Here is a 19605-nt window from a genome sequence, read left to right on the forward strand (position 1 = left end):
GTTCCCGCATTGTTGACTTTCGAGATTTACAGTTCTCCCTTGGTTTCACCTGGGATAAACTGCTAATCATTAAATACCTTTGAGAATTTCACTACTGAACATACCAAGGCCGCCCAACGAACTAAAACCACTCATAGCAATGCACGAAGCAGATACTTAGCAACTCTGTTCCAGGACGTGTGGCATTCACTGCTGGTCCTTCTGCAGCAGGAGTGCTGGCAGCAGGGTAGTGCTGCATGGGAATACAGCTCCCTGCAGGTAGCTGTGACCTGGCTTCCAACCAGACTGTTAATAAAGCAAGCTTGGCTACTGGGGATTCATAGGACTTGGAGCTACTGTCTGACCGTAGCCAGGCTCAGCACGCGAGAAGTATCTATCTATCCATCTTTGTACATCACCAGGTCTAAAACCTTTCACCATTGCGTAAAAGCAAGCTGCTGTCCTGAGTAAACCAGGGGACTGGACACTGGTCTTGTCTTGTAGGAACCACCTGCAAACCAAAATCACGAGGAGACAGGGCCAGCACTTTGCAGTGCAGGTGAACGTTGTTCTGCTGCCTTCTGTCCTCACATTTGCAGCACAGCATTTGCCATAAACGAGTGAGTTACTTTGCTTTTTGTGCTCTGATGCCCTCTATGCTGTGATACAAGTGGGCTGCTAAGTGGAATTACAGGTGCCTCTAAACTTCCTAGGTTTTAACTAGCTAACACTCCCAAACATATAAGCCTGACAGTCAGTATCAAAGGCCAAACAGTACCACGGCCACAGTAATCAAAACACACATTCATCAAAGCTCACTCAGCACTGCAGAAGTTGAAACCCCACAGTTTTGTGGACCAAAGCACGGCCTGAAAGAATGGCATGAGGCGCTTCTCTGCTCCATGGAGGGGTCCCAGGCACCGGTACACTGGGGAGGACAGACATCACCTGCATCCTTCCCATGGTGTCCTGGAGGACTTCAAGAGATACTCAGTATACCCTAGGGCAAACCTGAGTGCTCCCAGAGCTCCTCAGTGTATTCTATGGTGCCCTAGAGCCATCCTAGTATGCCCTAGAGGCCTCTCAGAGCAGCCCAGTGTACCCTACAGCATGCCAAAGTGTTCCCAGAGCTCCTCTATGTGCTCTGAGGTGCCCTAAAGGCTAACTAGTGTGCCTATTAGGACACAGGACCTCCCAGTGTACTCAAGGTCACACAAGATTATCTCACTGGAACATGGGCATCCTGTCAGGATGTACTCTCTTCTTCTGGGTCATTGTGTCTGTAGGCTCCTTACAGCCACAGATGCCTTTTTTTTCCTCCCAGCCTAGCTCCCTCCCTTCACCCCAGGCGCATGCCCCCAAACCCACACGCAGCAGCTCTCTCTTGCAGCACCACCTTTTGTGCTGCCGCTACCCTGAGCCCCTTGGCACCAAAATGACACATGCTCCAGCAAGGATGCCTTTTATTCATCTCAAAGCAGGCCGTAACCATTAGCAGTGTCCTTTCTCCAACAGTCTCCTGTGGAAGCTGACGCCATTTCTCCCGTTCCCTGGAAGTGACAGAACATCACCACAGTGAAAGGGTAGCATAGCAGGCTCGTTTTGCAGAGTTATCTTTCAGGGCTCGGCTTCCTCTGGAGGTAGTCCACCCTCACAGGACTGCTCAGGGCAGCACATGGGGCTCACACCACCTCCAGCAGGCCCCATGTTGCAGAAGGGACTCCCAGGGGGTGTCACCCTGTGAATGAGCGAGTCCTTTGGGGAGAGGTAATGGACCTCTGGGAGCCTGCTCTCCTTGAAAGCTTTCGTGGACAAGATCTTTGTGGTTCCCTGCTCCCCATCAGCAGCCCCTTTCCTCTGTGATGTATCTCAATCACTCACCTGTTCCTAAGGTCTTTCTGCTTATCTCTGGACATCATGAGCAACCCTCAACAGGCTCTGAGTGAAGATGATTAACAACCCCTCTAAAAAGAGCTGAGCTAATGTCCACGGGGCAGTGTAGACCCAGAGTTGGTTCAGGGGGTAGGGCAAGCTGAAGGACTTCTGATCCGTGCCCAGGGGCTCCTGCTTCAGGCCCTCTGTAACAATGACTCTGCTGACCCTGTACCGGACCCATCTGGGGCAAGAGGAAAGGCCAAGCCGACAGGGCCAGTTCGAAGCCTGGTGCTCAGTGTAGACAGGCTGCTGCTCCTCAGCAAGGACCATGTTGTTCACACTCTTCCAGATTCTGATAGAGTACATTGAAAGGCCAGGCCACCATGGCCCCCTGAAGGCCTCCTGTTTCAAGTCCTTGGCCTGCTGCTTTGGGGCCTCTGCAGTGATGACTCTGCTGACCCTGTACCGGACCCGTCTGGGGCAGGGAGAAAGGCCAAGCCGAAAGGGCCAGTTGGAGGCCTGGCACTGGGTATCAACATGCAGCTGCTTTTCAGTAAGGACCAACTTTTTCTCGCTGTCAGAGACCTGGCCACGAAAGCTGGAATGGCCAAGGCGATCTCTGAGAAATGAAGCTATGGACAGAGCCATAGTCAGGGAAAGAGTCAGGCTGAGCTTCATGTTGTTCTCTCCCAAGGAACAATCACACCACACAAATTGGCTGTCACCCTGAGCAGAGCTCCAGACGTGACCACCAGTACTGAGTGGCTGCCCTGCGTATCTGTGCTGGGGGAGGCTGCCAACGTGACTGTACAAAGACTGATGTCATGCCCAGCTCTGTAATGTCACAAAAGAGGCTGCGGCAGAGCTGGAGAGGATGCAGTCATGTCGACTTGGAAGCCAGCTGGCACTACTGCTGTCCCTTCCACAGGACAGTCTGCCCAGCAGAATAGTGGGCTGAAACCCCTCATGTTTTGGGCCATGCCCTGAACTTGCCAGCAAGAAGGAGCTGTGGCCAGAGCTACATCCAGACTCCATTAGGGAAACTGTGGCACGATTCACCTCAGAAGCCCTTGGGGGCAGTGCGCAAACCCACTTGAGAGGAAAACCAGAAGCTGAACAGTTCACTAAGCGCTGCAGAACTTCGAGCCCCAGACACAACTCTGTGGCCCAAAGCACAGCTGCAACGATCACCCTGGGATGTTTATCTGCTCCACGGAGCTCCTAGAACTGCTCCCAGGCACCGGCGTGCTGGGGAGGACTGGGAAGACACACATCCCCTTCCTGGACCAGCCAGCACAGGGCAAGGCCCCAAAACACATGGTGCTACCACAGCTCTGTCATCTGCCCTTTTTGACCTGCAACAGATCGCAGGAAAAGCTCCTTGTAATACCAACATTATGGGATAATGACAACCAGTGTGCTCATGAACGCTGTGTTTGTTTCTTTGCTACACCTGAGATGTAGTAAGAAACGAAGCTAGTACAACCTAGAAGCCGCTATATTCTGGCTTTGTAACTTGACAGTGCATCCGCTCTGAAAAGACAGCAGCACAATTCTGTCAGAATGGCAAGGAAGTTTGGCTCAGAGGCCAGTGTGTGTGCCTGCCTCCTGACCCGTGCTACAAACCCTCCTGACAGCACAGCCCTGGAGGCAGCGCTCGCACCAAGGGCTCAGGAAACTCACGCACCACCACCAGGTGCAAATAACAGGAAAGAACAGCTTGGAGCTACGTGCTCGCACACGGCAGTACGCAGATGCAACTTTGCGAATGCCACCGCAGCCTCGCAGCCAAACCACCACCACAGCCCCATCGCACCGCGGTACACGCACAGGGCACGTCTGTAGGACCGCTGATGTTTTGAACTTGGGAAGGAAGTAAAAAAGAGCACGGGAACAGGACGGCTCTGTGAGCCCAGAACTAACCCCGCGGCTGTGAAGCCCCCCCTCCCCCAGAGATCCGTCAGTACAAACGCACCTCTGCCCTCAGCACCCCGCCATCCCACAGACCACCCCCCCCCGGCACTGAGCAGCTGCCGCCCCCCCGAGCCGCCCCGAGGGCCTCTGAGGAGGGGCGGGGCGAGGTGAGGTGAGGCGAGGCGCGGCTCCTTCCCGCCCGCCCGCCCGCGGCGCTAAGGGGACGCCGCCCCGACGGAGCTCCTACCTCTGCCGGCGGACAAGAGCGGAGCGGCAGCGCTGCGCTGAGCCGTGCCCGGGTCCCGAGGCCGGAGCTCGCGTGGCGGGAGCCGCCCCCGCCGGCACCTGAGGCGGCCACGGAGGCGGAGCCGCTGGCAACGCCCGAGCGGGAACGGAGCCGCGGCGCAGTCCCGGCCCGCTGCTCTGGGGCTGAGGGCGGGATGGGAGCCCCGCGGGAATCCCGTCAGGTGCCGCTCAGCCCACGCTGCGATCCGGGGGCGGGAATCGCCTCGGGAGGCTGCGGGTGTGGAGAGCTCCGGCCGGGCGGGACCGCACCGTGCCCGCGCGTGCAGTGGCACCGCTAACTCTGGAGCCCGGCGATGGCGGCTGTGTGGCGCGAGCTGCTGCTGCTGCTGCTACACTGTTGGGAAGGAAAACTGATGAAATAGCGGGTGTGATCCCTGCATCGCTTGTCTGGAGGTGTGGCGAAAAGGCTACAAAAGACCTCTCGTCCTTAAAATCCTACAGACAGACCCCACGTTCAAAGTCAGAGCCTTTGATTTGTGCTCTGCCCTCTCTGTGGCCGGGAAGCCAAACAGCCTCTAGAGCGGAGCCCGGGGACAAAGTGTCCAACGATGATCCTCCTCAGGGAGGGCCATCTTGATGACCCTTTTCCAGGTCCGGATGGAGTGTGTTGAAAGGCCAGGCCAGCAGGGCCCCATGAAGGCCTCCTGCCCCATGCCCCGGGGCTGCTGCTACAGGCCCTCTGTAACAATGACTGCCGACCCTGTACCAGACCCATCAGGTGCAAGGAGAAAAGCTAAGCCTACAGGGCTAGTTGGAGGCATGGCACTTGGTGTCAAAAGGCAGCTGATCCTCAGGGAGAACCACCTTGCTGACCCTCTTCCCACATCCTAATGAAGTATGTTGAAAGCTCAGGCCAGCAGGGACCCTTGAAGTCCTTCTGCTCTGTGCCCAGCAGCTGCTGCTTTTGGCCCTCTGTAACCACAATTGTGCTGACCCTATACTGGATCCATTTAGCGCACAGGGAAAAGCCTACATGGACAGGACCTGCCAGTGTACTCAAGGTCACACAAGATTATCTCACTGGAACATGGGCATCCTGTCAGGATGTGCTCTCTTCTTCTGGGTCATGGTGCCTGTGGGTTCCTCACAGCCCACTGAGCAAGGCCCCAAAACACATGGTGCTGCCACCTTTCTGTTCCCTCTCCTAAAGACAGTACTTATTTCTCCAGCAACAGCAGCACCAAAGCACGTACGTCAAGGATGGTGGCTGCTGTGTGTGATGTGAGCAGGAATAATACCAATGATCCTGTGTTTAACAGACTCATTGTCTGAGCTCATGACAAGCTCTGAGCATGTACAAAAAATTGTCTCCCATAGAAGCACAGTTTGCAGTTGCTCCAGCCCCTTACCGCTGTTGTGGGGAAGCTAGAAGAAAACATGTCGACTGCAGGAAGAAAACAGAACCATCTTTATGTGAATAGGTAGCGCATAGCCAGGTGCCTCTTCCCTCAGTAAGGAATAAACAGCTTACATGCCCCATGCTGTCTCTCCAAGCAATGTGCAGATTTCATTATCAGAGCTAAATGCACCAACACTCTTGAAAATAGTTTGCAAACTGATCGTAATATCAGAAGCTACACAATAAAGTGACATCCAAATTGGACTGTGCTGCCAGAAGAGCTTCTCTTACGCACAGCATGTTGTGTGGTGTCCTGAAACACTCAGAAAGCAGCAAGAACATCTGCAGTCCTTACCAATTAATATTTCTGCAGCACTTCCACCTGCCCCATGCTGTGCTTGTGCAGAACAGTTCAAAAATGAGTACACAGCAACGAAGGATTTCTAACTAGCAACCAGCCTTAGCAGACCCAGTCATCCTGGACTGCCCTACAGCCCTGCCCAGCTCTGCCTGCAGCTCCCCTGCAATGCCATCACATCCATTTGGGAAGGGTGAAACTCGGCTGTCTCCTCTTCATCCCCACATCATCGCAGGGACACGTGTTGGTCAGTAGAAGGAAGAACATGGGAGCAGCTCAGCAACGCTTCGTTGTTTCTACAGCCTGCTCCCTGCACCTTGTTTGACAGGCTGCTCTACTCCCATCCGGGGACAAGTGCCAGAAGCAGCAGTGGGTCACGTTTCATGCTGTTCTGAGTCACAGCCTGGAAGCCTTGAAGCACAGGTCAGTGAGTTTCTGCTTCCAGAGTAGTTATGGAAAACCCTGGGTTCTCTCTCTCTCTCTTTTGTCCCTGATCAAAGGAATCTAGCAGAGTTAGCCATTACAAAATTACGCCATGTTTGTCACAACCTGGAGAGGATCACACAAGTCTCAGATCCTTTCCCCACTGCCTGGTGACAGCCCACAGGAATTGGCTGGCAGCTATCACTGGGGATGCCTCCTCAGCACGCTGACACGTTGGCAGCAGGCTGGTGCCGCAGGATGAATCGCTGCCTCTGTCAGGAGTGGTGCTGTGGACAATGGCATGCCTGGGGATTGTATGCAGCCACTCCTTACGCTACGCAAACTTTGAAAGGGAAAGCAAACTGAGTTTATTTGACTAAACTGCTTAGCAAATCAGCACCTTTTTCTTGGGGAAAGAAAAGGGGAATGCATTATTAATATGCCAGCTAGTTCTGAAACAAAGTGACTTTCACCAGTTTGAAAGAACTCTGTGGTGGGTCCTTGGCTCCTGCTGCAGGCAGCAAGCTCCCCTGTCCAGATAGCCCCTAAGACAACTTAGACAGCTCTCTGGAAGTGGGATGCAGCCTCTTAGATTATCATTATCCTTTCCTTTAAACACACATGGATTGGCAGTGGGAACTTCCATCTCCTCCAAGGATATAGGACCTTGCATTCATACAGGTTTAATAATATCTCTTCAGAGCTATTCATACACAAGCTGGATGTGAGGACAGTGAATGAAGCTCGTTAGCATTTGATCTGCCATCATATCTGCCTTTGATACAAGGCAGATATGATGGCAGACTGACATGGGGATGAAAGTGCATTTGACTAGGTAAACTCAGCATGCCAGAATGATGTACAGGATACTCTGGCAGTGCTGGTGCTTTTGCCCATTGCACTTTTGTTCCCTGCTGTGAAACGTGGCTAAGGAAAGGTTTCCTGAGCCTCTGGCTGACACCTCCTTAAAGCCTGTTCAGCCCCAGGTGTGCAAAGCAACCTCTGTTTCCAGGCAGCCAGATGGCTAGCTGCAATCTAGTCACTCTTTAATTAACTTTGCATTTTCTCTTCTGTGGGCTGTTTCTAGGAAGAAGGGAGCTGACAGCATGTTTGTTTACACGAGAATGATTTGGCCTGGCACTTCTTTGGGTCTATACTAAGAATTTTGAAGTTGTCTTTGGGTTTTTTTATCCCCATAAATGGAGAAGCTGAGGGGGTTTCTGGGACGTATCTAAAGAAGTTATGTAAATACGGAGACTTACTGCAAGTTATCTGCAAATGGATATGCACACAAAATGAAGCTGATGAGGGCAAATTAAGCTGAGGCCTTGCTTCCTGCACACTGTTGAGCTGCTGCAGTGTATAATTAACTTGTTACTGAACTACAGCAAACACGTGTAGGAAGCTCCTCTAAACCCTGTGAGTTGCTCGTGTGCATAAAGTTACACGACATACATACAACAGCTCTCAGATGAAAGGCTCAAGATGTATGCCTCTGCATGGCAGAAAATGCCAACCAGGATTTGTCACTTGATCTAAATCAAACAACAGAAAGGTGTCAAGAATCTGCATTAGGATTTAGCAACTAAAATACTCAGGTATAAAACTAGCAGGTAGCAAGAGAAAAATATTTGTGTTTAAAGTAACAGACCAAAAGTAAGTTTAGCCATCAATCCGGATACATAAGCAGCTTTTATACTTTTTAACGAGCTGCCCCTCACATCAAGTGGCAGCACTCATGTCATATTCTGTCAGGACCCCAAATAAACACCAAGACAGCTAGCAAGTGCCAAGCTCCTTGTTAGAGGAGGAGGGCAAAAAAAGAGGTCTAGAAAAGAGCAAATACAAAGGAGGGTGGGGAAGCTGTGCCAGCTCACCATATCTGAGCATACAAAGGGCAGGAAGGATTAAAGAGAAAGGAGGCAGCCAAATAGCAAAGAAAAAAGGATTATTGATTATTTTCTCTGTCAGAAGTAGCTAGGGATGGAATGCAAAAAATGCTACAGGAGAGGGAATGCATCAGAGAAGAAGTGAAGGAGATGAGTTTTGAATAAAAATGGTCTTAAAGGGAAAGGATGCACATCTGTCATCAGTGGGAGATCTCCACAGACAGAGTGCTTTCTAAACATCTCTTCGAGGCAACGTTGCTTCTGACATCAGAACATGTTGCAAAGCAAGGCTTTGGGACAAATGATGTGCGTATCGCAGGCTATGATTTCACTGCACAGATAAGATGGGCAGAGCGGCTGTGAAAGTATGTCTAGAAAAATCACAAAGTTGTACCCTGCTATTCTGAATCAGTGTTGTTTTTTTTTAATTATGATTTGTTGAATCATATCCCAGACGAGCAAGCAGAGCCCTCCCCCTGGTGGCAAGCAGAAGCAAAAATGTAGCAATGAGTTTCTAAAGCTGTGTTAATCTAAAACTATAAACGAAATAAGGAGCATCAGACAGGACCTATTTGTTATTAGGTCAGCTGACCCAGCTAGGGAAAAAATACAAATCTGGAGAACACAGATCCTTTTTCTGGACTTACAGATAATTACTTACTTTGAAGGCTGATAAAACTTGAGAACAGTTGCTGAGTTCAATCTGTTGGTTATTCATTAGATAATTTCCAAAAGAAGCAGAGTATAAAACCTGAGGAGTAACTTTTAGTAGCTGAATAGGGTAACTGCAGCGTGCAACAATCCCATTATCTCCACTGAGTCCTTGTCTTTTAGAGCTCAATTGAGATTTACTCTCTAAAATCCCTTTAAGACAGAGTGGTGTTCACCTAGAAGGTGAAATTCCTAACACTACTAACAGTAAAAATGGACTGAATAGGCAAGTAGGTTTACTGTATCCAACAGTCTTCCCCAATAAACATCCTCAGGTAGATTTTCAAACGTTATCTGTAGAAAACTCTCTGTTGTTGGAAGGCAGTGCAAGTGCCTTTCGGACAGGATTTTTTTCCTTCTAGATGAAGGGTTTCTGTGGATGAGGGGAGAGCAGCATGTGTGGTTTATATTGGCTTTAGTAAGGCTTTCAGCTGTCTCCCATAGCATTCTCAGACATATGGATTTAGTACAGGCTAAATAAATGGACAGTGAAATGAACTGAAAACTGGCAGAACTGCTAGGCTCAAAGAGGGTAGTCAATTGTAGAGTAACCCAGGTGTGGACACCTTTGGGAAACTGGCCGATGATACACAAATGGGGAGAGCAGATGATAACCAGACATTTGTACTGCTGTTCAGAAGGACCTCAACAGGCTAGAGAAATGGGCAGAGAGCTATCAGGAAGTTCAAGAAAGAGAAATGCAAAGTTCTTCACCTGGGAACAAAGAACCCATGGGTACAACAGGTTGGAAAGCAGCTTTGCAGAAGACGTCAGGGTCCACATGAAGAACAAGTTGAACAAGATCCAGCAATGCACCCATACCAGAAAGTCAAGCTAGATTACTTTTTCCCCCTCTATTTTTCTTTTCAACTCTAGTAGATAACCACTGGATATTAACAACTGTTTACATGGGTGGATGGTGATAGGACAAGGGGGAATGGTTTTAAATTAAGACAGGGGAGGTTTGGGTTAGATATTAGGAGGAAGTTTTTCCACACAGAAGGTGGTGATGCACTGGAACAGGTTGCCCAAGGAGGCTGTGGATGCCCCATCCCTGGAGGCATTCAAGGCCAGGCTGGATGTGGCTCTGGGCAGCCTGGGCTGCTGGTTGGCGACCCTGCACATAGCAGGGGGGGTTGAAACCAGATGATCACTGTGGTCCTTTTCAACCCAGGCCATTCTATGATATTACCTTAACCTCAACAGCATATGTAGTATAGAAATGGCTGAATTATTATTACATGAAAAGCATCTGTTGTCTTTTAATTACACAAAGGAGAAACCTTCAGCTGTGACACTCAACACTAATAACCACTGCAACATAAACAAAGATATGTTTGCCAGTCCCTAAGGACAGAAAGCTATGTCCCGCACCAAAAATACACTTTCTGCACACTTATGTTTAAAAAGTTTTAATTTTTCACCCTGGTACAAAAATACAGTACAATGTGATGGCAAGGCATTCACCAGAAAACATTCAAAGAATAAAAGGGAATTCCCCATAATGCTTCAACATAACCCACCTTCACTTGATGAAACAATCAAAAGGTGAGTGCACAAGAAAGAAGTTCAGTTTCTGCCCAGAGGCAAATAAAGATGAATCACACAGAATTTTACATAAAAGTATGTTTGCAGAGCTCATGACTTCACATGCTACTTGAACATTGATGAAATTTACTCTACTTGGCTTAGTGGCAGAATTCATGGTTTGGGAGGTCTAGAAAACACCTGGCCCAGGAACATGCCCCATTCATAGGAACCCCCAGTAAAAACAATGGGATCGCATAATGCCAGTGAGAAAAGAGATCCAGCCCTGATTAAGTGTCAAAATGCTGGCTACTTGCAATTATCCCAAATATGCTGTTTGTCTTCAAATGAATGTTCTGTCCTACAAACCTCCCTTTTAATATCAAACATTAGTTCAAACACACTAGTTGATGTGTTTGCACATTACCTAGTTGCAAATAACCATTATAGTACACACTGCCAGGCAGAGGAGATAACACTGTAACTGATGCATGTGTGTGAACTCCAAACAGGGTTTAACCTAACATTATTGATAGGAGAATTATGTCCCTCCAGTGCATCTACATTCTTGGTCTGTTTAACTGTTTCCTTTGAGAGTACTGAAATGATGGAAAAGCATAACTGAGTGTTTTCATTATAGTTCATCTCCCAGGTGTTTTTGTTTGAAAGCATCACCTGTTAGCTTCTCCTGGGCCTCCTTCATCCCTTGGATAACTGAAAGATCAGAGAGAGATCAACTATTAATCCCAAAACAAAAACATCAAGGTGCCACACTAATGAAAATATTTTAAACCAACACAGTTACAGAATGCACATCTACAAAGCAACCTAAGGCAAAAAATAAACAACTCCAAAACGAAAAAGCCCTGTGCTCTTCTCCCAACTCTGTGAGCTGCGTGATTTTCCATGTGACAAATGGAGAACGCTTAGGTTCTTCAAACATTATTGTAGGTTTTAAAGTGAATCATGACTCTAAATATGTTTCCTCAAAGCATGAAGAGCCACTCACTCATGCTGTAATTCACAGCTCTGTTACACTGTGAAGTATAATTTTTCTCCACTTAAAAACGAAGGTGCTGTCCTTCACTCAGGACACACCTACAGATCCATCTCATTAAAATGTACTTCAAGTTATTTCTCACATACCTTGATCAGCATTGGTATAGAAATACTTGTAGCTGGGGTTTCCTTTCTCATTTATGATTTCTGGGTGGACTTTTCCACTGGGATCTATGAAAAAAAGAAATCAAGCATGAAATACAGGTGGTAACACCAAGAACACGGTTCTGTGAGTGGGTTCAACAGCTGCAGATGCCTTACCCATGAAAAGGATTCTGGGAATGTAACCTCCATCAGGACTAAAGGCTTCATCCTTTGGCTCTTCATCATCCTACAAAAGCAAGACAGAAAAGAAGGCATGCATTAGCAAGATGTAATAAAACACAGCGCTCATTTTAAAGAAACGAGGCTTGAGATTCTGGTTACCCTGAATAATTTACATCTTGAATGGACTACAGGTATTTCCTGTATCCCACTATTTCCATTTTCAAATGAAATAAGGTAATTTCCCCTAAAGAAGTAGAATTTGTGAAATATCAGTGTGTGTTAAACACTCTGCTATGGTGTAGGAATGTCTGATATATTATGAGAGAATGAATATAAATGCCTTTCCTGTGGCAACAGACAAACATTAGGTTAAACTGTTAAGGAGACAGCAGTGGAATCGGGTTTAGAAACACAATTAAAATATCTATGGTGAAGAAAATTATTTTCAAAACAAGTGGCTCTATCAATCAATCTTGCATATCTACTCAGGAGTGCAAGACTTAGGATACAGAAAAGAAACAAATGCAACCAGTTAAGCAGGATTCAAAATGCTTAATTACTAAGCAGTAATATAGGTACAAATAAGAGTGTGTCCTACCTCAAGGTTGACCATTACAAAATTATGAGCAAGTTCAGAGATCTCCTTAGATTCAGCAAACTTTGGCTTCAAAGCTAATTAAGAAAGAAAGAAAAAATGGAAAGACAATGGAAAATATTTCAGGTTTTCAGGTCAGCAGAAAAATCTCTATTCCTCCCTGTAGAGAGCTGTTACTTTTCAGTGAGCAGTAGGTAAATGGAATGTATGCATCAAGTCGTTCAAGCCAGGCTCCGAACAGCAGGTAAGTGATCCCTGCTTAGCAGCCATGCAGTGAAGCTTAACCATCAGACACATGTGGTCAGTTTTGAACCAATGGAACAGAAGCAAAAGTTTGCTGTAAACCACCATTTCTCACTCAGCCTGTTCATCTTAAGCCTAGCCATTATGATCAGCATGTTCCTTTGCAATACTGAAAGAGACAGAGCCCAGCATTCGAGAACCAATGGCTGAAAGTAAGGTAATCTGCTCTTAACTCTCCAATCATTCGTTTTCTACAAGTTTTTCTAGCAAAGTGCAGGAAAAACTGCAGCCACTGTAGACATGTGGCTGTTGCTTTACTGGCATTTACACAAGGCTGGCTTTTGGCAACGCTAAGCAGCAGAAGTGGTGTGATACTACACTGCTCTAAACAAAATGTAAATACAGCTAAGCACATTTTGAATGCAAAGTTCACATTTCTCATGTTACACAATTTATATGCAAAAGTTCACTGGGAATTTCATTAAGCTCTAGTGTTAAATTCACTCACCTTTGCAAGCTCCACACCAAGATTTGTGGATGATAATCATAAGAGGCAAACCACTGCAAAAAAAAAGGGGGGGGGGGGAGAAAGGAAAAAGTGTCAGACAGCTTATAAACAAGCCTCTCAACTATTACTTATAAGTTCTATTGCTTGTACATTTTAACAGTCAAAGACACCTACGAAGGCTTTATATAATAGAAAATGTAGAGAGATTCTACTGTATTCCAAGGTTTTGCTGTCTTGCAAAAAACTTTCCAATCTTAAACGTGCATTAGAACAGTTCATTAGAAAAGTCAATCACCAACCACTCCAGTAGAATAGGAGATTTCCTCTTTGGAAGGTTTGCTCTCATTTGTTCACATGTGCATAGGTGCACAACTGGTCATGTGTTTCCTAAGAAATTAGTAGTGGTTAGCCATAGCAGCTACGTAAGACATCTCAGAAGGGATTTACACAGCTGCTTAACATAATCCAGTGAATGACAGTCATCCATCAACCCCTCTCCCCACTACTGTGTGCATGTTTCAGACACTTCCTGCTTCAGCCTCCCATGATCAAGATCCTCCTTTGAGCAATAATCACACACAGTAAACTGGCAAACCCTTCAGCTTCCAGGCTAATTGCCCTTATCTTAGTATGCTGAAATAAACCTGTGACAAGTTTGAGAACCGAGAAGGAGTCTGTGTGGAACTGAAGCCTAAATAAAGTGCAATGTAAAATGACAAAAGTTCAGAACCTAACTTCCCTGTTCAATGGATACAGAAAAGTCATTTGTGAAGGACAATTCAGAGTACGGAGTGTTTCAGGTACACCATGTGAACGTTATTCATTTCTCTTCCCAAATAATTTCTTTGACAGTCACTGCCTATACCTGGATGTTGATTTCATCACCTGATGTATGTTTTATTTAACCCTGTTCTGAAAAGCCCCATAGCATTTCACCTTCTAGTCAAGCTTAACAAGTTTGAATTCTCTAAGCTCCCTGGTAATGTACTCAGGTTACTTTATGTGATTAGACAGAGACTTCAAACACAAAGAATTCCACATATTTCCTGCTGTAAGTGCTTGCAATTCAATTAATCCATCACTTTACAGTTCTCAATATCTTGACTGTTATATCTTTTACCTTCTTAACAAGAAAAAAGTGACATACCTACAGGTGATTTTTATTGCTGTTGAGCACATCTAGTAGTACAACACTTCTCTTCACACTTTTTGCATGTGGAAGTCCTTACAAACACTTTTTGAACAGCTGGCAAAAGCTAATTAGTACAGTAAAGTTCAAAAGGACTAAGAACAAGGAAATGGGAAGACGACCCCTTATCTCTTATCATTAAATCCCTTAAGAAATAGAAAAATATCCAAGGGAAGCTAGTACTAGTGCTACAGCTTCCAGAGCATTAAGAGTAACCTAAAATGAGGTTCTTCCTTTAGCTGCAGATTGGTAAGAAAGGAAACCCCTACCAACATTAAGTTTTAGCCTTCAGAACCAGGAAAGGGCAGAGAGGAAGCAATAAACATCGACACGTCTGTCATCTGTAACCGAGCAATATGCTGTCATCTTTACACAGGACTTTGTTTGCAGCAAGGAGCAAGAATACACATCTCCCTGGCAAAGCTCTTTTTACATCCGTGTCCCCACCCTAACAATACTTCCCCCCCCCATTTCTGGGAATTAAATGCTGAATTAAATCTGGAAAATACACATTGCTCTTATCATCAAGGATCTTCATGTCAGAAGTTAGCAGAAGCAGCTGCAATAGGTACTGTACTGCACTTAAAAACATACAGATAGGTTTTCCATGCAGATTTCAAATGCAAGTGCTCAGTCTCAGAATACGAACTCTTAGCCAGCATGAAATCACACAAGTTTTAGAGATCCTGCGTGGGCTTCCTTAGCTTTATTCTTTTTGACTGGAAAAGTAATGCTATTTACATAAAAACATCTCTGTAGTCATTTTCCCATTCTGAAATGACGACGTCCATTTAGCAACCAGTATGTCGGATAAATGGACAAATCACCAAAGCAACGCCTCGTGCCCCCCTTACCATCTCCTCCCAGACAGCACTACACAAAGAAATAACAGCAAACTCTGACACTTATTTGCATGAGGGATGAAGCACCCACCAGAATGTGAAACATATAGATGGGCCATACGTGTGGCACAGTAAAGGCTGAAATTAGCTGAAGCTAAGTACAAAAATAATTACCCAGCCACAAGCAGTGCAGACTTACAGCACTGGCCAGAGCACACTGCCATCACAGCTCATCCTCTAAACAAGAACAAGAGCACTCACTCGTAAACAATTAGTGTTTTTAAACGCTTTTAATGATGACCTTGCAGACAAAAGCTATAGCAAGTTGTTCCAATAAAACAGTCCTGCGGGTAGATTAAGACTGTTCCATCTAAGGCACGTGTTTTATTGTTAAACTTGAAAGGAGAGGTTGAAGTTTCCTAAGCCAGCACCCCGCTGCTGTGCAGAGTGTGCAAACCTATCTGTTGAAAGACAGTTATGTCCCAAAAATACACATGCCTCTTCTACACCGGGAACTGAAGTCCCCCACTGCAGTTTGATATATCTGGAGGCAGCCTTGGAACAGCAGTCTTCTTATTCAAGACACCGACATGGCACTGAGGAGGGCAGGAGTTCTCCTTATGGTCATCACATTGCAGCATTTATGCTCAATCACTACTTTAGTATTGAGGTGGAGGTCTCCATAGGAGACTTCAGCTGTGTGGGGATGCAACACGCTCTTTCTGAAAGACACACGGGGAGAACGCAGTAGAGAGGACCGGGAGAGCCATCCTATAGATCACGTTAGGAATACAGCTGCTGCAGCACCACGGTACTGGCTTTCTCAGCACTGTCACGGGCTGTGCTATGTGACACAAGGGTCACAGCTCCTTGAGGTGCACGGCAGGAGGGTGCATTCCTACTGCTGCAAGCACTTCGGGACGGGAAGGAGCCGCACCTCACTGGATGCTGCGGCTCAGGTACTGCAGGAACATGCTGGCCAACTGCTCCAGGTTCTCATCGCTGGGCTGCATCTTAGTGTAGCTGATGAACTGCCTGCGGAGCCGGCTCAGCTCGGCCAAGCTGACAGGCCGCGGCAGCACCAGCCCCTCTTCCACGCCGGGGACGCGCACCAGCTCTCCAGGCTGCGCCCCGCTCCTCTGGGCGGCCACGAGAGCGGTCACCACGTCCTGCGTGGCGCGGTCGAGGAGGTGCAGGAAGCCGCCGGACTGCAGGGGTTGGCTGCGCGTGGCGCGGTGCGGCGGCGGCGGGGCGCTCTCGAAGAGTGCCGCGCGGATGTCGGCCAGAGGCAGCGGCTCCTCGCCGTGCACGGTGAACAGCGGCCGGTCCCAGCGGTTGCGCGGGTCCGGGGCTTCGAAGGGCGGCTCGGCGGGGCCGCCGCCGACGCACTGCAGCAGGCAGCGCGCCGTGCCCGCCTGCCGCGCCGCGCAGTACAGCTCGTAGCGGATGCTCCGCAGCTCGTTGCTCGCGTCCACGATCACCACGTCGCGCCGACTCAGCAGCCGCTCCACCTCGGCCCGCAGAGCCGCCCGGCCGCCCTCCGCCTCGGCCACGACGTGCGCCCGCCGCTCAGCTCCGCTCAGCGCGTCCCGCAGCTCGGCCGCACGCCGGCTCTTGCCGCTGCCCGGCGGCCCGCACAGCACCACCAGCGGCATCGCGCGCTCAGCGCCCCAGCGCCGCCATGCTGACCCGGAAGTGACCGCCACTGCTTCCGCTCCGGCCGGACCCGTCGCCATGGCAACGCGGAGCGCCGCGGGCCTGCGCGACAGCCCGCCATCCCGGGGGGTTCTGTGCAGAACCTCTCATCCTGCCTAACGCCCGCTTCCTCCATGCCAATTACAAACTCTGCTTCACCGCAAAGCAGAGCCAGAATTATTCCTGCAAAAACTGCGACTATTTTTTGTACAGATATATCGAACGAGTGTTAAAATGTCCACTTAGAAATGCTTGCCAGGCATCTGAGCAGTACGGTCTGCATTCGTCTGCATTCGCATCACTGGACGTGGGCAGTGAGAGGAACTCACCACATCAATCAGTGTACGGTTACAAACACAAGAACTGATACACAGACAGCTTCATTTCTCATGTTTTAACACAAAAAAAAAGATAAGATTCTGAGAGAAACATAAAAATGACTGCTCTTTGAATCTTTTCACAGAGACAGTATTGGAGTTTCAACCTATAAAAGGTTCTACTTTAATGACTTATCAGTTTGTTCCTTAGTAACAAAGTAACTCATCTCACATCGAGGTCTCACATCAATATGGGCACATCCACACTGACAGATGCAGTGAGCACTGATGAGCTCAAGGGGACTGAGTAGCCCTTAAGCCTCAGTTTGTGGGTTTCTTCTCACTTCAGAGCAATGACAGAACCTCAGTCATTTAACTGAAGTGATTAAAAACAGGTGATTCCTCAGCAACATTAAGAAAAAGCTGTTTTTTTTTTTCTTTAATAAGCTGTAGGGATTTGAGCAGTCTCCTCTACCTTTGTTAATAATTTATATTTTCTGTTGTTAAATTTAGGATCGGTTAGGATTGGTACAGAATCTGAGTGAACTTTTAAAGCCTCTTTTCTGTATTCATAAGTAAGTAACATACCTGGCTGCTGCCTCTTTCTTCCCATCTTCTAGTGTTCTCCAGTGAATGTGATCTCCAAAACCTGCCAGAAAGAACGTTTAGAAATGCTGCATAGTTAACATACCATCAGAAGAAAGCAACCCTCCAGAATATTTTCAGCTCATAATATATCCTTTTTCTAAAGGAAATAATAATTGCAGTCCTCAAAAGACTTCTGTGAATACTTACAACCTACACAGTTTTATTGAGAAATCCCACTGAAATTAATTAAAAACAAATCACATGCTCATGAATATTCACAGTTATGCAAAGGACTAAAAAATTCCCCAAGCAAAGCTTAAAACTGAAATGCCTTCTGATTATTCCCTATTGTTTCTCAACCTATGAACATTTATTAACTGATTAATGACAAATTGAACATGTCACCATCTGGCTTCCTAAATCCTAGTGAATGGGAGCAAATATCAAATACACCTAGACAAATAAATGATTATTAAATGCTCTGAAACTATTATGCTAAATAGTACCACTGCCGATAATTGACATCAAAGACTAAGAAAGAAGTCTGCTATGCAGGTTTCTGAGCATTGCAGTGACCAAACAACATGGAAAATACATATCCAACAAGCAGTTATCAAGTCTTGTTCTGTCAGCTAACATGCTAACAGCAGGAAGACAGAGACTGCCATTTTTTGGCCACCACCATAGCATGAAGAGCTGAGATGGGGGAGATCTGAGATAAGGGGAGCCTTCTTTGAAGAATTCCTCAGAGGTCCCATCGCTGCAGTGACGTGGGCTGTACTGAAAGGCAAAACTCAGCCACGGCTTTCCCCTTCCCATCGCTGAGGGCTGGGATAACTGAGCGACATGGCACGGGCTGTGTCCTCACCAAGGGGACAATCTGGAGAGCTACAGTAGGATGGGGAGCCACAAGCTGCCCAGTGCTGACACCAGGGCAGGCAGTACCTCCAGTAAACACCTGTAGCAAAGAAACTGCAGAGAACGGAGCAGAGCCTTGTGGTACCTTCCTTCAGCATCTGGGAGACTGCAACTGCTGGCACAGTATTTTTATGACCTCAGCTTATCTCCCAGTACAAACTACCATGAACATGTATGACACAACACATCAAATATTTACTCCAGCTACCAGCGAGGCACTGACGTACAAGTTTGTATGGGCTGAGGGGAGCTGGAAGCCATAAGGCTAGCAGGTCACATTTATTCCGAATACACATCGGGTATTTCATTCAAAGACCACCACGACGAAACAGGGACAATCCTCTGTTCTAGCTAAGAGAGCCCTGCAGTGTAGTCTCAAGGCATTCAGCGTCAAGGCATCAAGCCCTGCAGCGAACATCTGCCTTCAGGGCCACCCGGCCAGAGCACGACCACGCCGGGTGAAGCCCGAAGGGAGCCGAGCCGCTAACCACGGCAACCCCACGAGGAGGGGCAGGCCGGGCAGAGGGGAACCGCGCCAGGGTTCCGAGGGGCCAAATCTCCCCCAGCCGCGTGGGGCAGCGACTCAGGGCGGCTCCGGCCCGGCCCCAACAGCCCCAACCCGCCGACCGCCGCAAGCCCTCACGGCAACGCCAGAAGCTGAGAGCAAAGCGCGAAGGAAACGTTTGCTGACCCTTTCCGAGCCCTTCGGCGGCTGCGGCGGCGGAGGCGGCCATCAGCAGGCAGAGGCAGAGGCAGAGGACGGAGGCTGCGGCGGGCTGAGCCCTCATGGTGTCAGCGGCACCCTCTGTACGGGCCCGGAAGCTCGGAGAGGAGATGGCAGCAGCCCCAGGGAGCTTTTTCCCTTTTCTTTTTTTTTTTTCTTTTTTTTTTTTTTTTCCTTCTTTCTTTACAGCCCAGGAAGTGACGCAAGGCGGATGTGGGCGGTGCCGCCGGGCCCTCTGTGGGCCGCCATGTCCGCTGCGGAGCAGACTACAACTCCCTGCATGCACCGCGCCCCGGGCGCGCGCCGCTCCCGCCCCCGCCGCTTTGCAAATACCGTCGG

The 19605-nt window shown here is 48.1% G+C and overlaps 3 protein-coding genes across 5 annotated transcripts in view; all 3 read right to left on the minus strand.

Annotated features, from left to right (window-relative positions):
• RAB3B (RAB3B, member RAS oncogene family) overlaps positions 1–4089 on the minus strand; it is a 47177-nt gene extending 43088 nt beyond the window's left edge. For both annotated transcript variants that reach the window (XM_422470.8, XM_004936788.5), the window contains exon 1: positions 4016–4089. The gene's annotated coding sequence lies outside the window, so the exon portion shown is untranslated. The remainder of the gene's footprint in view (positions 1–4015) is intronic.
• Positions 4090–10190: 6101 nt separating this feature from the next.
• Positions 10191–19465, minus strand: TXNDC12 (thioredoxin domain containing 12). Of its 2 annotated transcripts, none has more exons than NM_001282295.2 (7): positions 19234–19465; positions 17625–17685; positions 12994–13046; positions 12246–12319; positions 11642–11711; positions 11468–11551; positions 10191–11035 (listed from the first exon to the last, which is right to left on the minus strand). In NM_001282295.2, the coding sequence occupies exons 1-7, from the start codon at positions 19328–19330 to the stop codon at positions 10956–10958; spliced, it is 519 nt and encodes a 172-aa protein (NP_001269224.2). In that variant the 5' UTR covers positions 19331–19465; the 3' UTR covers positions 10191–10955. The 2 variants fall into 2 exon arrangements, with proteins under 2 accessions (NP_001269224.2, XP_046800544.1); XM_046944588.1 differs by lacking the exon at positions 19234–19465 and adding an exon at positions 18628–19075.
• Positions 14858–16721, minus strand: KTI12 (KTI12 chromatin associated homolog). Its single transcript, NM_001282296.2, has one exon. It carries the CDS (start codon positions 16677–16679, stop codon positions 15963–15965), a length of 717 nt encoding a protein of 238 aa, NP_001269225.1. The 5' UTR covers positions 16680–16721; the 3' UTR covers positions 14858–15962.
• Positions 19466–19605: the final 140 nt, after the last annotated feature.

This window comes from Gallus gallus, chromosome 8 (genome assembly GCF_016699485.2).
Source record: "Gallus gallus isolate bGalGal1 chromosome 8, bGalGal1.mat.broiler.GRCg7b, whole genome shotgun sequence".
Lineage (NCBI taxonomy): Eukaryota > Metazoa > Chordata > Aves > Galliformes > Phasianidae > Gallus > Gallus gallus.

What these genes read in the sequence shown, in the direction of transcription:
- KTI12 (NM_001282296.2), bottom strand. Translation starts at nt 16,679, where the DNA reads ATGCCGCTGGTGGTGCTGTGCGGGCCGCCGGGCAGCGGCAAGAGCCGG.
- TXNDC12 (NM_001282295.2), bottom strand. Translation starts at nt 19,330, where the DNA reads ATGAGGGCTCAGCCCGCCGCAGCCTCCGTCCTCTGCCTCTGCCTCTGC. An exon ending in AAGAAAGAGGCAGCAGCCAG is followed by an intron (nt 13,047 to 17,624) that starts GTATGTTACTTA and finishes TTTTTTTTGCAG; the next exon opens with TGGTTTGCCTCTTATGATTA. An exon ending in TTGTAATGGTCAACCTTGAG is followed by an intron (nt 11,712 to 12,245) that starts GTAGGACACACT and finishes TTGCTTTTGTAG; the next exon opens with GATGATGAAGAGCCAAAGGA.